This window comes from Peromyscus californicus, unplaced genomic scaffold, assembly GCF_007827085.1.
Source record: "Peromyscus californicus insignis strain IS unplaced genomic scaffold, ASM782708v3 Scaffold_6__1_contigs__length_162567912, whole genome shotgun sequence".
Taxonomy (NCBI): Eukaryota; Metazoa; Chordata; class Mammalia; order Rodentia; family Cricetidae; genus Peromyscus; species Peromyscus californicus.
The window spans coordinates 71,936,932-71,951,142 of NW_026294584.1; the positions used below are offsets into that span (position 1 = coordinate 71,936,932).

Consider the following 14,211-nt stretch of genomic DNA (forward strand, 5'->3'; position numbering starts at 1 on the left):
CGACTCAGCTGCTGAGTGCCACCACCTGCTTCAAGACTGTGCATTGTTCTCCCCTGAATGCAGCTCTGGATAGGGCCCAGGATTGAGGCCACCGGCCCTGCTCACATCCCCAGGGCCATAGAAGTCGTAATAACTGCCTCCTTCTTTGTTTTTCTGCGTTTGCGTCCTCGAGTTTCTTTCTGATCCCATGATGCTTCACGGTATAGACTGTTTTGTGGCACTTATGCTTTTAATAAAACTCTCCACACTCAGCCACCAAGTGTCTCTGAGGAACTAGCACATATATTAAAATACTTACAGGATCTTTGTTAGCTCTCCAGTGATTCTGATCAAATTAAAATGACCTTGTGTTTAGGAAATATAGCAGGTCAGAAGGGAATTTTTTTGTATCTCACATGAAGTAAAGGTATTTTTAGTTGAACCACACCTTCCTAAGACTTTGGAAACATCACCTGCATATTGTGAAAGTTAGTTTACTCTTTAAATTATATATGCATGCTTGTGAATATGTGACATGGTACCTGGCACTGAGTTGAACAATAGTCAGCATCACTTTAGTCCTCCATCAGGGACCTACGATTGTGAGGTACATCCAACCTTGAAAAAAAATTTGAGGCACAGAGTTGAGAATTGAGACACTTGGTTCAGTTTCTGCATGGGGGCGGGGGGTGTGAAGCTGGAATTTCAATCCAGACAGCCTAGCTTTGGACTCCACTGTAAACAAGAAAATGTTTTTGAAGTTTGCAAGTATCTTTCCCTATCTGTTCTCTTCTCTTCTCTTCTCTTCTCTTCTCTTCTCTTCTCTTCTCTTCTCTTCTCTTCTCTTCTCTTCTCTTCTCTTCTCCTCTCCTCTCCTCTCCTCTCCTCTCCTCTCCTCTCCTCTCCTCTCCTCTCCTCTCCTCTCCTCTCTCTCTCTCTCTCTCTCTCTCTCTCTCTCTCTCTCTGTCTCTCTCTGTCTCTCTGTTTCTGTGTCTGTGTGCGTGAGAGAATGTGTGTGTTTGTGTGTATGTGTGTGTGTGTGTGTGTGTGTGTGTGTGAGAGAGAGAGAGAGAGAGAGAGAGAGAGAGAGAATGAATGTTTGGGTGTGTGCATGCCGTGGCATGGATGGGAAGGTCAAAGGTCAATCTTGGACATCACCCTGACCTTCTTTCTTGTCTGAGACGGGCTCTCACTCTTTTGTTGCCCACCACTCTGTAGTCCAGGCTAGCTGGCCCTCAAACTTTTGGAATTCTCCTCTCTCTACCCCTTATTCCATAGGTGCACTGGGATTACAGATGTGTGCTACCAACCTGGCTTTAAGTGGGTTCTGGGAACTCACACTCAGAGTCCCCAGACTTGCACAGAAGGCTCTTTACCCACCACCCACCGAGAATGACCCCTGGGCTCGTTCTCTGTATTTTACCTCTCCGTAGCCCTGATGGCTTTCTTTTTTTTTTCCTCATTTTTCTTTATTAAGAAATTTTCTACTCACTCCACATACTATCCACAACCCTCCCTCCCCACCTCACTCCTCCCATCCCCCTGCCCTCGTTTCCAAGCCACCCTGCTCTTTCTAACACATCACCTGCTGTGTGTTGTTGCCTGTGTTTACTGTCAACCCTCCGACTTGTTCACTTGCTTAACCCTGTGCTTGATAAACAATAGCTGCTTTAGAAAGATTTGCTGGGGAGAGAAAGAAGGAGCGAGATGCTTGCTGTGTGTCCAAGAATAATTTGCTTGCCTTAAAAACAGAGCCGAGGTCAAATTGCATGTGGTCCTTTCAGAAGGTTGTCTTTGCCTGGAAGACTCAACCTTGCTTATTGCTGTGACCCACTGTCTTCACAGAGCGGTGGTGGCTGTGGCCATGCAGCGTCACCATACTGATTCCCTTGGGGGACGGACAGGACAGCAGGGCCACAGACTTGGTGTTGGGCTGGCTTTCCCAAATGGTAGACTCTGAAAATCCCAGTCTCCACCCACTACAGAGCCCAGAAGTGAGCTGAGATTCTCTGTGGAATGTGCCAGTATCTACATGCGGTTCCGAATACTGAATTCTCTATACTGGGCAAGTCTCAGCCACGCAGCTGGGGAATGGCATCAAAGGCTGTTTTGTTTGGGTGATTGTTCACTATGCAAAGCACAGTAGGGACTGGAGATGTTTTTATTTGTGAAAAAATATTTAACAAGCATCTCTGTCATTTGAATCTGGGACTGTTCACACACAGAAACCAGTGGGTTACCTTGAATTTTTTTCCTTTAGACAACAGACATGTACCACCTGCAGAGCAGAGAACATGTTCCATAGTGTGCAGGGCTCTGTCACGTGCATTCAGCAGTGGTGCTCTGAACATTGCCTCTCTGTGGTCACCAAAAACTGCAATTTGGCAAATGTGTGGCTTCCAGCAGGAATGTATCTAAGTGTCAACTAAGTGACAGTGACAGGGAGGGAACAGGACTCAGAGGAACACACCTGGGTTCTGCTACAGTCGGGCATCATAAACCAGAAACTGAGCGTCTTGAGTTTTGTAATAAAACCCATAAGGCAATCAATCCTTTGGCTAGAGGTGAGGAGTCACGTGACAACACAAAACTACAAAGCAAAGGAGACAAATAGGGAACATGAGAAGGACAGAGGGCACGGGGGGGGGTGGGGGGGGGGAGGACAGCAGCTGGGCACTTGCTGGCAACTGTTCCCCTCAGAGTGCACGGGGCTTTCAGGCATTTTAGCTTTGCATCATAATCCCTGAGGGATTCCTACACACTTCCAAGGAGCTTCACCTGACAGTGTCCGTTTCCCTAAAGACAACCCTGGCGTACTTCAGTAGGTGCAGACTTGGGAAGTGTGGCTGCGAATATTAAAGATCTCCTTTAAGGACATGCTCAGATGTAAAGCTCCTTGCTAGCTCCCCAGCTGCTCCCCAAATCAACTGTCTACTGAAATGTGTGAGCTGTCCGGTGTACCCTAATCCTTTGTCCACAGCATGGAGTGTCTTTGTTTCCACATCAAAGTGTCTAAGAAACATCCATTGTTCGCCAAAATTGCTGACGCTGGTCTCTGTAAAAACAGCTGGACAGGGGTCTGTTTGGGAGAGATCAATTACAACCTTGTACCAGCAATCTGACTGTCTGCTGCTGCCAAGGGTCTCTGGTCCCTCAGGAGCCTGCATGATGCGTTAGTGTTGGGAGCCTGCACGACCCTTCAGTGTTCAGAGCCTGCACGGCCCTTCAGTGTTAGGAGTCTGCACGGCCCTTCAGTGTTAGGAGTCTGCACGGCCCTTCAGTGTTAGGAGTCTGCAAGGCCCTTCAGTGTTAGGAGTCTGCACGGCCCTTCAGTGTTAGGAGTCTGCAAGGCCCTTCAGTGTTAGGAGCCTGCACGGCCCTTCAGTGTTAGGAGTCTGCACGGCCCTTCAGTGTTAGGAGTCTGCACGGCCCTTCAGTGTTAGGAGCCTGCACGGCCCTTCAGTGTTAGGAGCCTGCACGGCCCTTCAGTGTTAGGAGTCTGCACGGCCCTTCAGTGTTAGGAGTCTGCACGGCCCTTCAGTGTTAGGAGTCTGCACGGCCCTTCAGTGTTAGGAGCCTGCACGGCCCTTCAGTGTTAGGAGTCTGCAAGGCCCTTCAGTGTTAGGAGTCTGCACGGCCCTTCAGTGTTAGGAGTCTGCACGGCCCTTCAGTGTTAGGAGAATGCTATGCTGAAGAAAAGAGTTCTAGGAAGGGTGTTGAGACCCTTCCTTGGTGCTCTTGTTTCTCATATTGATCCTAGAAGACAATCAGGGTGGCTCCTGGGTATGTGCCATCAGAGCCAAGGCCTCACTACCACAGGTCTGGAGGTCAGCAGTAGTTCCAGGCCTGAGCTGGGTCAGGTATGAAAGCTGATGCTTAGAGGGATGCAATGGAAGCAGTAGTGTTGAGCTAGGGCATGGGTGGAGAGGGTGTAAGTGCCTACCCTGGCCCCTCAGTCCTTCCACCGCCATGGGGACAAGTCTGCAGTCCAGTGGCTCTGCTGTCCCCCTCCGTTTTCACACACAGAATCCACAAGTGAAGAAGCAAGCAAACACTCCAGGCAGTTCTTGGGAAGAACAAGGAAGCTTTATCTTGCAGTAGGAGAGAGTGCTCAGTGTCCATAGTATCAAACAGTCTGGGTTAGTAGTGTTGATGAAAACACATGCACGCGCATGCGCGCGCACACACACACACACACACACACACACACACACATACTTTAGGTTTTCACTCAGCAATATGGATTTATTTCATTCAACATTTCTGGTTTTTCACTTGTCCACAGGAATGGGAACTTACTCTAAAATGCTGCAGTAGAAACATAGTGGAAATCCCTGACTCTGCAGTCCCTCAACACACACAAACACACACACACACACACACACACACACACACACACACACACACACAGAGAGAGAGAGAGAGAGAGAGAGAGAGAGAGAGAGAGAGAGAGAGAGAGAGAGAAGCCCTCATAGCTAAGGATGTTACATGTATTATATACAGAAAAACATGTAGTAAGCAGCGTACATTGGTGTTTCCATTCTGCAGCCATGAAAGGTGTCAAAGGGGTCTTCATAGAGAATGAAAACCAAACCAAACCAAGCACACCTTGGGTGCATTAGTCCAGACATTTCCTCCTGGAATGAATGGCTGCAGCACGTTGCTAAGTGTTCTCGGATCTGGGCAGGTGTGAGAGCTCTCTGTTACTATGATGAAGTGCCTAAGGTGAAAAGATTATCTGTGCTCATGGTTGCTTCGGTCACTTGGCGCTGTTGTTTCTAGGCTTGTACTGCGGCAGAATAGCATGTGGTGGGGGGATGTGGGGCAAAGCTGCTCACACGGAGTCAGGATGCAGAGAGAAGGAAGAAGCCACATCCTGATATTCCCTTCAAGGGCACAACCCCAGTGACCAATTCTGTCCATCTAACACCTCTCTCTAGTGCAGCAGGCTTCGACACGTTTATTCTACTACAGTGATGAGATTAATGGGCTAGAGCTTTGAGGACAGAGGCCACCTAGATTATCACCCAGGCCATGCTCCCTAGATGTGTGGGTAGTGAAACCAGAGTGTACAGAGAAAAAGAGCATGCTGGCTTTTTATAGAAGTTATCTTAATACCAGGTTATGAAAATAAAAAGCACTGCTAAAAAGTGAGTGTATTCATTTTTCACAAAACACAGCTTTCTTGAGGGCCAAGCCAAGGCCTGCAGCTTGCCACTCACTGGAATAGAGTCCATAGACGAACCACAGTTGTTTTCAAGTTACATTTTTAAGTATTGAAATTTTGTATTTTAAAATGCTCTCGGGAATGGAGAGGAGAAATTAGTCCTTGTGTCAGAAGATTGCTCATCTGCTATACTGGGAATCCAGGGATTTCCATAAAAAATGTCATAAGGTTCCTGAGCCTAACTCCCAGGACATGCCTCAGAGCATCTCCTGCCTTCTCATACACTGTGGGGACAATAACATTGACTCTACCTTGCTCGTAAGAAGAAAGACATCAAAAATAGATGAGTACATGAAGATTGTAGTTTGTTGTGTTTTACTCTTTTGATCTTTACTCTTTTTGGGGTACCACCACTCAGCTCCCAAATAATCACACATCTTTCTTATGAATGCCCGGCCTTAGCTTGGCTTGTTTCTAACCAGCTTTCCTTAACTTAGATTATCCCATCTACCTTTCGCCTCTGGGCTTTTATCTTTTCCATTTCTATATAACTTTCTTTACTTCTTATTTCCTATCTGGATATGTAGCTGGGTGCCTGGCCCCTCTTTCCTTGCTCCTTAATCTTTCTTCCCCCCAGATTTTACCTTCTCTTTATTCTCTCAGCCTGCCAGCCCCGCCTATCCTTTGTCCTGCCTTGCTGTTGGCCGTTCAGCTCTTTATTAGACCAATCAGGTGTTTTAGACATCAGATGTTTTAGACAGGCAAAGCTTCACAGAGTTAAACAAATGCAACATAAAAGAATGCAACACATCTTTGCATCATTAAACAGACATTCCATAGCATAAACAAATGTAACATATCTTAAAATAATATTCCACAACAGAAAATGATAGATAGGTAGGTGGATAGATATAGATAAATGATAGATAGATAATAGGTAGATAATTAGGAAGAGATGATAGTTAGATAGATAGATAGATAGATAGATAGATAGATAGATAGATATGATAGATAGATATGATAGATATGATATGATATAATAGACAATACTTAGGTAGATAGATGGTAGGTAAGTAGATAGATAGATAGAAGATGATAGGTAGAGAGTAGGTAAATAGAAGATAGATGATACATAATAGGCAGGTAGCTAGGTAGGTAGGTAGATAGAGAGATGGATGGATGGATGGATGAATGGATAGATAGATAAATCCTTATTTATTATTTCCAAGATACAGAGTGACATTACTCAAGCCCCAAACCTAACTAGTCTTGTTCCTTAGGGCTCATGACTTTGGGCCTGACCTACACACATGTTCCCCCACCACCACCCACCCATTTCCAATGCTTCCTTTGTAATGGCAGCAACTGGACAGCACAAGCCAGAGGAAATCCCAAAGATCACAGCCCCTGGGTGTTGTATCAGCGTCTGAAAGAGGGGAACTTAATAGTGATGATGATAAGCTGCTGTAGAGGTCTCCTTGCCTCCAGAGAGTTTATAGCTGAGAACATTCATGAATTTTGGTAAAATGCAATGAGTAGCTGTTTGGTGCCAGGTGGCATGACCTGGGCTTTAATTGTGATGGACAGTGTGCATAGGACCTGAGCTCATAAAGCCAGCTGGCTTGGGGGCTCCTGGCTCATAACTTCAGAACTATACTGCTAGGTGTATGGTTAGCAGGTACCAGCAGGGAAGTGGTGAGAAGAAAGCCTGGAAAAGTGGCAGAGGCCAGGCCACACCCTAGGAGACTATGGTATGGAGTTTTGCTTTTATCTTAAGAGTTGATGGAGGTTTTAAGTTTCATGAAGGGGGGTGTGAGATAAGGTTGCATGATTTGATATTTATTGATTCCTTGGGGGAGGAAACATTTCTTCAGTAGCAATTCTTACATTCATTCTTTCATATTTTCTAATAATCTATAAGCAGGAGAACTTGAGAAGCATTTGAATGAGAACTCTCAATTCCAGAAGCGCTTTACTTTTCCCTGGGGAGATGTCTGAGACACCCTCTCCAGAAAGAGTGTGATTGTTCTGAGGGGGCACCTTGAGCAGGTGTGGGGGGCGGTGTTTGCCTGTCCCCAGGTTTATCTTACTATCAGACAAAGCCACAGGCTGAGTAAAAAGCATATCTCAGGGGTCCCAGGGCCAGCAACACCAGCATCGCCTGGGAGAATGTTAGGGTTGCAGAATCTCGGGTCTTGCACTATACAAAGTGAACCAGAAACTGAGAGGTAGGGCACCAAATAGTCTCCCAGGGAACTCCATGGCTGTCTCTGTGAGGAGCCACCTACGAGTTTCACACAGGAGAATCCAGACCTGGATCTGTTTCTGGATCTAGTTCAATAGCTCTGTGGTGAGGGGCCACAGACCCTGGGTTCCTTCTCCCGAAGAAAAAGAGGTCTTAGAATGAATGCCAACTATAGTTCAGATACGAACAGCTTATCGTATGTCCACATGACTAACGAAGTCTGTACACTATAGTTTTAAAAGTAATTATTATTTAATAGAACTAAGTTATAATTGTAGAAAATTCCAAATATGTAGAAGAAAATAGAGGCCTGTGACAGTTCTCACAGTTCCACCCAGAGATATTATTCCTTATGTTCCGCAGTTTGGTGTGAGAGGGAAATATTTTGGTCTGTTTCTCTTACAAAATGGGTAATATGCCTGTATCTGGCTCAGCAGCCTTCTCCTCCCCTAATAATATGTGGGGATAGATGCTCTCGTCATTGAGGTGTTTACTCACTTTGGTTAACGTTTATGTAATATACCATTACACAATTGAACCATCATCTATTTACCTTTTCCCTATATTGAATGTGTTGGCCTTTTCCCATTGCTCAGTATTATTGCTTTGGTTAATCTCTCTCTACGTCTTTCTCTGTCTCTGTCTCTGTCTCTGTCTCTGTCTCTGTCTCCCTCCCTCTCCCTATCTTTGTCTCTGTCTCTACACACACACACACACACACACACACACACACACACACACACTCCTGTCTGTCTCTCTCCACCCCCACCCCCACCCCCACCCTGTGTGTGTGTCTATTTAAATCTCTGTCTTCAGAGCTGCCTAAGAATGCTGGAAATAGAACCAGTGGCTCCATTCAGGCCTTTAATAAGTCGCCAACCATTTTTCCTCAGACATAACTCTAGTTGCCGCAAACACCAGTAAGATAGTAGAGCCCCCGCCTGTGGCTCCCTGGCCAGCATGTAATAGTGAGTTTCATCTCTTGCACTGTTATGAGGCAGCAGAAGTGGCGGTCAGGCTAGTGATTGAAGACAGGACGTAGCTTGGGTTATAAGCACTTAAGGAAGACACAGACACAAGACAGGGCAGTATAAAGGGCCCAGGAGTACAGACAGGGACTGGGGTCACTGGGCTGATGGTGATGCTCTTCGTCACACCTCTTTAAAACGCATCACTGGGACACACTTGGGGTCTGTGGGGAAATAATGAACCTATAGTAATCACTACTTTAGAAATCTGCAGGTAAGGCAGAAGGCCGTGGCTCGCAGAGGCCAAGAGGGGCCTGTCAGGAGCGGGTGGGAAGGAGCCAGTGAGCTCACGAACTTCTAAGGTCCCATCTTCCTTCGTGACACTGGGTGCCCCAAATGGCTGTTTCCCACATCTCCTCAGCTACTGACCTACCTTCTCTTTCCTTCACCTGACAACATTCTGTTGCTTTCTTGTTACTGGACGCCTTTCTGGATGCTAGATCCTGAACATGGAGAGAAAGAACAAAGAGAGACTCTAAAAGTAGAATTCCAACCCTCATTATAGGAGATGGAAAAAAGAGAGGGAGATGGCCAGCTTTTCACCGCGTATTCATAGCCTCACCTGCTTGCCAGGATATCTTTAGCAGACACCGCTTCGAAGAGGGCGTGGGGCAGGCAGAAGCCCCTCTCTAAGCCAGTCTACTTCTGCTAAAGTGATCAAATGGTCAATCTTTGTTATGTGTGTTTACCACAATAAAAAATAAAATTTGCCCTGTGGTGGAAGAAGCCCAGACCTCCTTAGATATGCCGGCAGACTGCCCACCTGCCAGATTTGGGACCTTGGGCAAGGTATGTAAGCACATAGTTCCTGTGTCCTCATCTGTAAAATGGAAGGAATTAGAAAAGTGCAGCATTGTAGACTCATACATCTTTAGTGAATCCTAACATGAAATACACTTAACGTAGTACTTGGCACATAAGTAAGCGCACTTAAATGTTTATGCTGTTAACTTAAGCCAGACAAGCCCCACCGGAGAAGGGTTGGGCAGTACTAGGCAATGCCCTTCAGTGATCACAACGGGGATTCTACAGGTAACCAGTGAGGAGAGCCAAGGCGTGCTGCCAAACAGCTTACAACACACCCCAAAACAAAGACTGAGCTGGCCCCAATGCCAGCAGCCCAGAGAGAATCCCAGGTTTAAATAGAACATACAGAGAGATGTGGAGATGTGTGTTGAGGACAGTGACTCGTGCTGTGGAAGATGGAAAGGACTGGGGTGATTCCCTGCAGATGTGCTGATAAAGAGCCCTGTGAGAGGCATTTCCCAAGGAGGGGAGGTCACCCAGAGATTCTTGTAACCATTTTTTTTTTCTGGGCTAAGAGGGAGACTTAGAGTATCCCTAAAGCTACCACTCTCCTGGGGAGCTAACACTCACAGTCCCTGTAAAGAGGATTCTAGAAGGACAGTGTGTGGTTCTTGCCCATGGCTGAATGCATCTTGTGTTTGGGTAAATGATCTGGAAACTGAAAAAGAAGTCACTGTCATGAACAGAAATAAAAATCACTGGTTATAAGTAATGACACACACACACAAGAAAAGAGATTAAATCTTGTATTCAACCAGCAATCCACCACAAGGAGAAGGAGACTCTGTTACCCACTTGCCATAGAAATGGTTATTTAATCTGATTCTCAAATGGTATCATCATACACTTTGCCTCGCACACACTGTAGTACTGGCTATTTACATCAAAAGGTCTATGTTCATTTACTAGCCATGAAGATTTGAGAAAAGATCTTTATTCATGACCTCCAAAATTTTACCCTTAGGCTAACCCTGGAAACATTTGTAAGGTCTACCAAATCCCCATTCAGCCCCTTCATGGGCAGCTGAACTTCAGGACCGGGTCAGGACCACATCAGGGCAAAGATTCTTTGGGAGAGAATGGCCTTGGGCAGTCCTGGTCTTCAGAAGCTGGGCTGTAGGCAGTGATGATCATAGGATGAGTGGGAGATCCCGCCCCATGGGGAACACCTTCGCTTCCCTTTCTCCAGACTTCTAGCTCCCTCCATGTGCTAGGGCTTTCTAGAACCTTGTATTTGTTCAGTGGATGCTATAGCAAGGAGTCTCATTAGAGACTTGCAGGGGGACCCAAAGGTGACCCAGGCGCAGGGGGATTATCTGAGTTCTTGGTGTAATGGAGAGTCAGGACTGTCACTGGTTCCACTAAGACAGCGGTATGTGCAATGAAGAATGGTACTTAAGAGGGCAGAGTGCTCCGCCAGTGGGAAGTTTGGGACCGTTTTCTTGGCACGGGTGGCATTGAAGTTGAAATTTGCATGTTGATAAGGATGTAGGTGTGTTTAAATGATGCTGTAACACCCTAAAGGAGAGCAGGAGCTGCTCCATGGAGAAGCTGAATATGCCAGAAAAGAGATTTTTCTAGGATTTGTAGAGCAAATAGATATTGAGACCAGTAAAAGCTCACAGCGCCAGGATTTGTTTCAGCCGTGGAGGAGCATGGGATTCTGCTACTGATACAAGATGTGTGTCCTTCAGCAAATTATGTTACCGCTCAGTGCCTCGGTATTTTCATCCAGAAATGGGCCGTTCTCCCCTTATGCTGGAGATTCAATGAGTATATGTACTTTAGTGCATGCTGAGTGTTGCCTGGCCCAGTGTAAGTTCCTTCAAGTGACAAAAACTTTGCCTGCTATTTCTGATAAATAAATATATATCAGGATGAAAAGGGAGAATGACCTGGAGAGCGGATGAGGGAGAATGGCCAGAAGCCTTGCTTCTGACTCGCTGGCCTGGGAGCTTGCTGAGCCCAGAACCAAATGTTTCACACTTCTCCCATAAGCTGCTTGGGCTCAGACTCCTGCAGTTTGATAAATGTGTTAAGAATAAAGATAAGGTTTTCAAGTTCTGGGCAATTTAAGAAAATATAGGTGCGAGTTTATCCCTGTAAGATTAAAGAATCGTGTGGGTTTAAAAGTTTAGTCTGCCGGGCGGTGGTGGCGCACGCCTTTGATCCCAGCACTCGGGAGGCAGAGCCAGGCGGATCTCTGTGAGTTCGAGGCCAGCCTGGACTACCAAGTGAGTTCCAGGAAAGGCGCAAAGCTACACAGAGAAACCCTGTCTCGAAAAACCAAAAAAAAAAAAAAAAGTTTAGTCTGCTGGAGGTCAGCCCAGGATGAGGTTCAGAGGCCCAGAATAATTGGATACAGCTTTGACTTAGAACACCACAAGGAGCGTGGGGTCGGGGGATGTCTGTGGGGTGTGTGTGTCTGTATGTCTCTGTGTGTGTTTGTGTGTGGTATGTGTGGTGTGTGTGTGTGTGTGTGTGTGTGTGTGTGTGTGTGTGTGTGCGCGCATGTGTGTGTGGTGTGTGTGTCTGTGTGTGTCTGTATGTGGTGTTTGTGGTATGTGTGTGGTGTGTGTCTGTGAAGGCTTGTGCACACACGTGCATGTGCACACATCGCTGCCTCCCTGGGTCCCCTGCGCTGACTGGATGATCTGGGGGTGGCTACACATGAATGTGTGCTATTGTTTCAGGCACATGCCAGCCTTAAGAAATAGCACAAAGCAGGCCCATCCCTACTCAGCCAGAGCCCCCTCCATCACTCAGTCAGTCCCTTCCAGGTCACATGCCTCAGGGCTCTGCAGACAGGACACAGCTGCCTCAAATCTGCTGCCACAATCCCAAAGCTCTGCTGGCTTTAGAGAGCTCCACAGGGGACACTCGGAAGATCCGAGACCTAGGCACTATGTTCTCTCAGGAACTGTGGCTGGAAAATGAGAGAAAATGTGCTGTGGTTCGGAAGGCCAAGCCGGGCAGGAAGCGCCAAGAGCTGCTGGCCATTGCATTTGGGGTAAAGGTGGGACTCAGAGGTGCCTTTCTGTGGTCTCCTCTCAAGCTCTTTGCTTGTTCACAGATCTCCTCGCTCGTCCGAAGAGCTGCCCTCACACACAACGACAACCACTTCAACTATGAGAAGACACACAACTTCAAGGTAGGAGTCTGCATCCTTTCTGTTGCCCTGGGGGGAGGGATGTGGGGGTGGGAGAGGATCCTTGATGACTTCCATCTGGTCTCTAGTCAGAAAGACAGCGGCAGCAAATTCCTTTGTTTTCCACATACCCGATGCCTTGTGTCAAACTGAAGGCCAGAGAAAGCGCTGGCTCCGCGCTACGGCTCTTAATACCTACACGTGTGTATTAACTTGGTTCTGGGAAGCCAGGCCCACTTCCTCTTCATCTTTCCATGCCCGGTGAGAGGGAAGCAGGAGATTCCCACCCCGTGGCATTTAGAAGTTCTGCGCAAAGCCTAGCAGTACTTTTCCACCCAGAAGGGCTGCTGCTGTCTATGGCAGAGTGCAAACAGTTGTCCAGTTCGTGTTTGCTGTTTGGTCTTTTGTGTTCGGCGGTTCTGAGGAGCCTGTTCCTTTGTGGACAGCTGCAGATGTCATGAGGAGAGAACCCATTCACTAGCTTGTGTGTGCGCTTTGGGTTCACGGGCATCTTGCAGCCTGGCCAAGCTTGACCCCCGCTCTCCAGTCTAAACAAAAAGATAGGGAACCTGGTGGGGGTTTGAGTGGTTTTTCCCATGTGCTGTCTTCCTTTGAGACCAGCTCTGGGTGTGAGCCGCCGTCAGAAAATTAGAGCCTGGTTCTTTTACCCTGCTGTGTTGTCCCAGAAGTGTTCGGAGGGGAAACCCATGATGACAAATTGCCCAGCATGGGAAGTCGCTGGAGGAGGAAGGATGGGGCCATGTTAGAGATCCACCTAAGTGAATGGGTGATGATATGTGAAGCTAGGGGTTTTCAGATACAAGACTCAGGAAGAAAAAGACTAGGTGGGGACTTGAGTGTGGCTTTCCTTCTGGGGCCACTGATCATGGGAATGAGATTGAACGGCAGGAACAAGGAAACCATTTCTGCTGCTGCTTATGAAGGGTCAAGCCCTTCCTAAGGATATATGTGCACCTATTACATTTGCATCCGTGTTAGCATGTTAGCATGTTAGCCTGCTCTATCTCTCCGCTTCTAGTTTTAGAAAGCATGCAGCTCAGGCCTTTGTCTGTTATCCTTGATCAAAGAAACGGAAGTCTTCAACACTATGGGTTTAGTGATGGCATAGAGAGTTACATTGTTCCGGGTCTCTTCCACACTAAGACGTTTATCATTCTCCCATTGCTGAATAATGACAGGTCTGAAGCATGAAGTGTCCGAATATTTTTTCTTCTTCTGGTTTTCTGTTTTAACCCCTGTGATCTCTTCTTTCCTTAAGAAAGTGTTTTTCTGACTTTGGACAGAAACCCCTAGTTTGGGCATCCTGTGGATGCACTGCCAGGCCTGACTGGGTAGGTCTCGCTGGATTTTCAGATCCCTTCCCTTCCTCTCCAAAATTCCAGTGCTTTTGCTCTGAAGGTGCAGTTTGATTGTATTAGTATGAAACAGCTTCTCAGTGAATATTCCCCATGAGTTCAAAACATACGTGTACTCAGGTGATTGGCACTTTCAAAACCAACGCCAGTCTGTTTTAACTTATTCTCTGAAGCGGAAATGTTAAGACACTTTGAAAAAACATGGGTGAATCTTATTCCCTAACTTTGCTCCCAAGATATGTTGGTAGGAGAACAAAGCATTCAGTGTGCCATGGAGAGAAAATGAAAAAAACAACAAAACCCAGTATATATGTGTTGTCCCAGGTGGCTCCATGAGACAGACAGGAACACACCCCTTTTGTGGCTTACACAGACATCTTTGAAACCTAAGAGGCCCTGGAGTGGCTGCCACAGTTAACTGTGGCTTTCAATGCTACTGTTCCTGCCTTTGTTCTTCAGAA

At 46.8% G+C, this 14,211-nt stretch overlaps 1 protein-coding gene across 1 annotated transcript in view; it reads left to right on the plus strand.

Annotated features, from left to right (window-relative positions):
* The window catches only part of Chn2 (chimerin 2), a 282,989-nt gene that overhangs the window by 241,337 nt on the left and 27,441 nt on the right, over nt 1-14,211 (plus strand). The window contains exon 7 of the mRNA XM_052719368.1: nt 12,300-12,377. Within this exon, the coding sequence (XP_052575328.1) occupies nt 12,300-12,377 (78 nt within the window). The remainder of the gene's footprint in view (nt 1-12,299; nt 12,378-14,211) is intronic.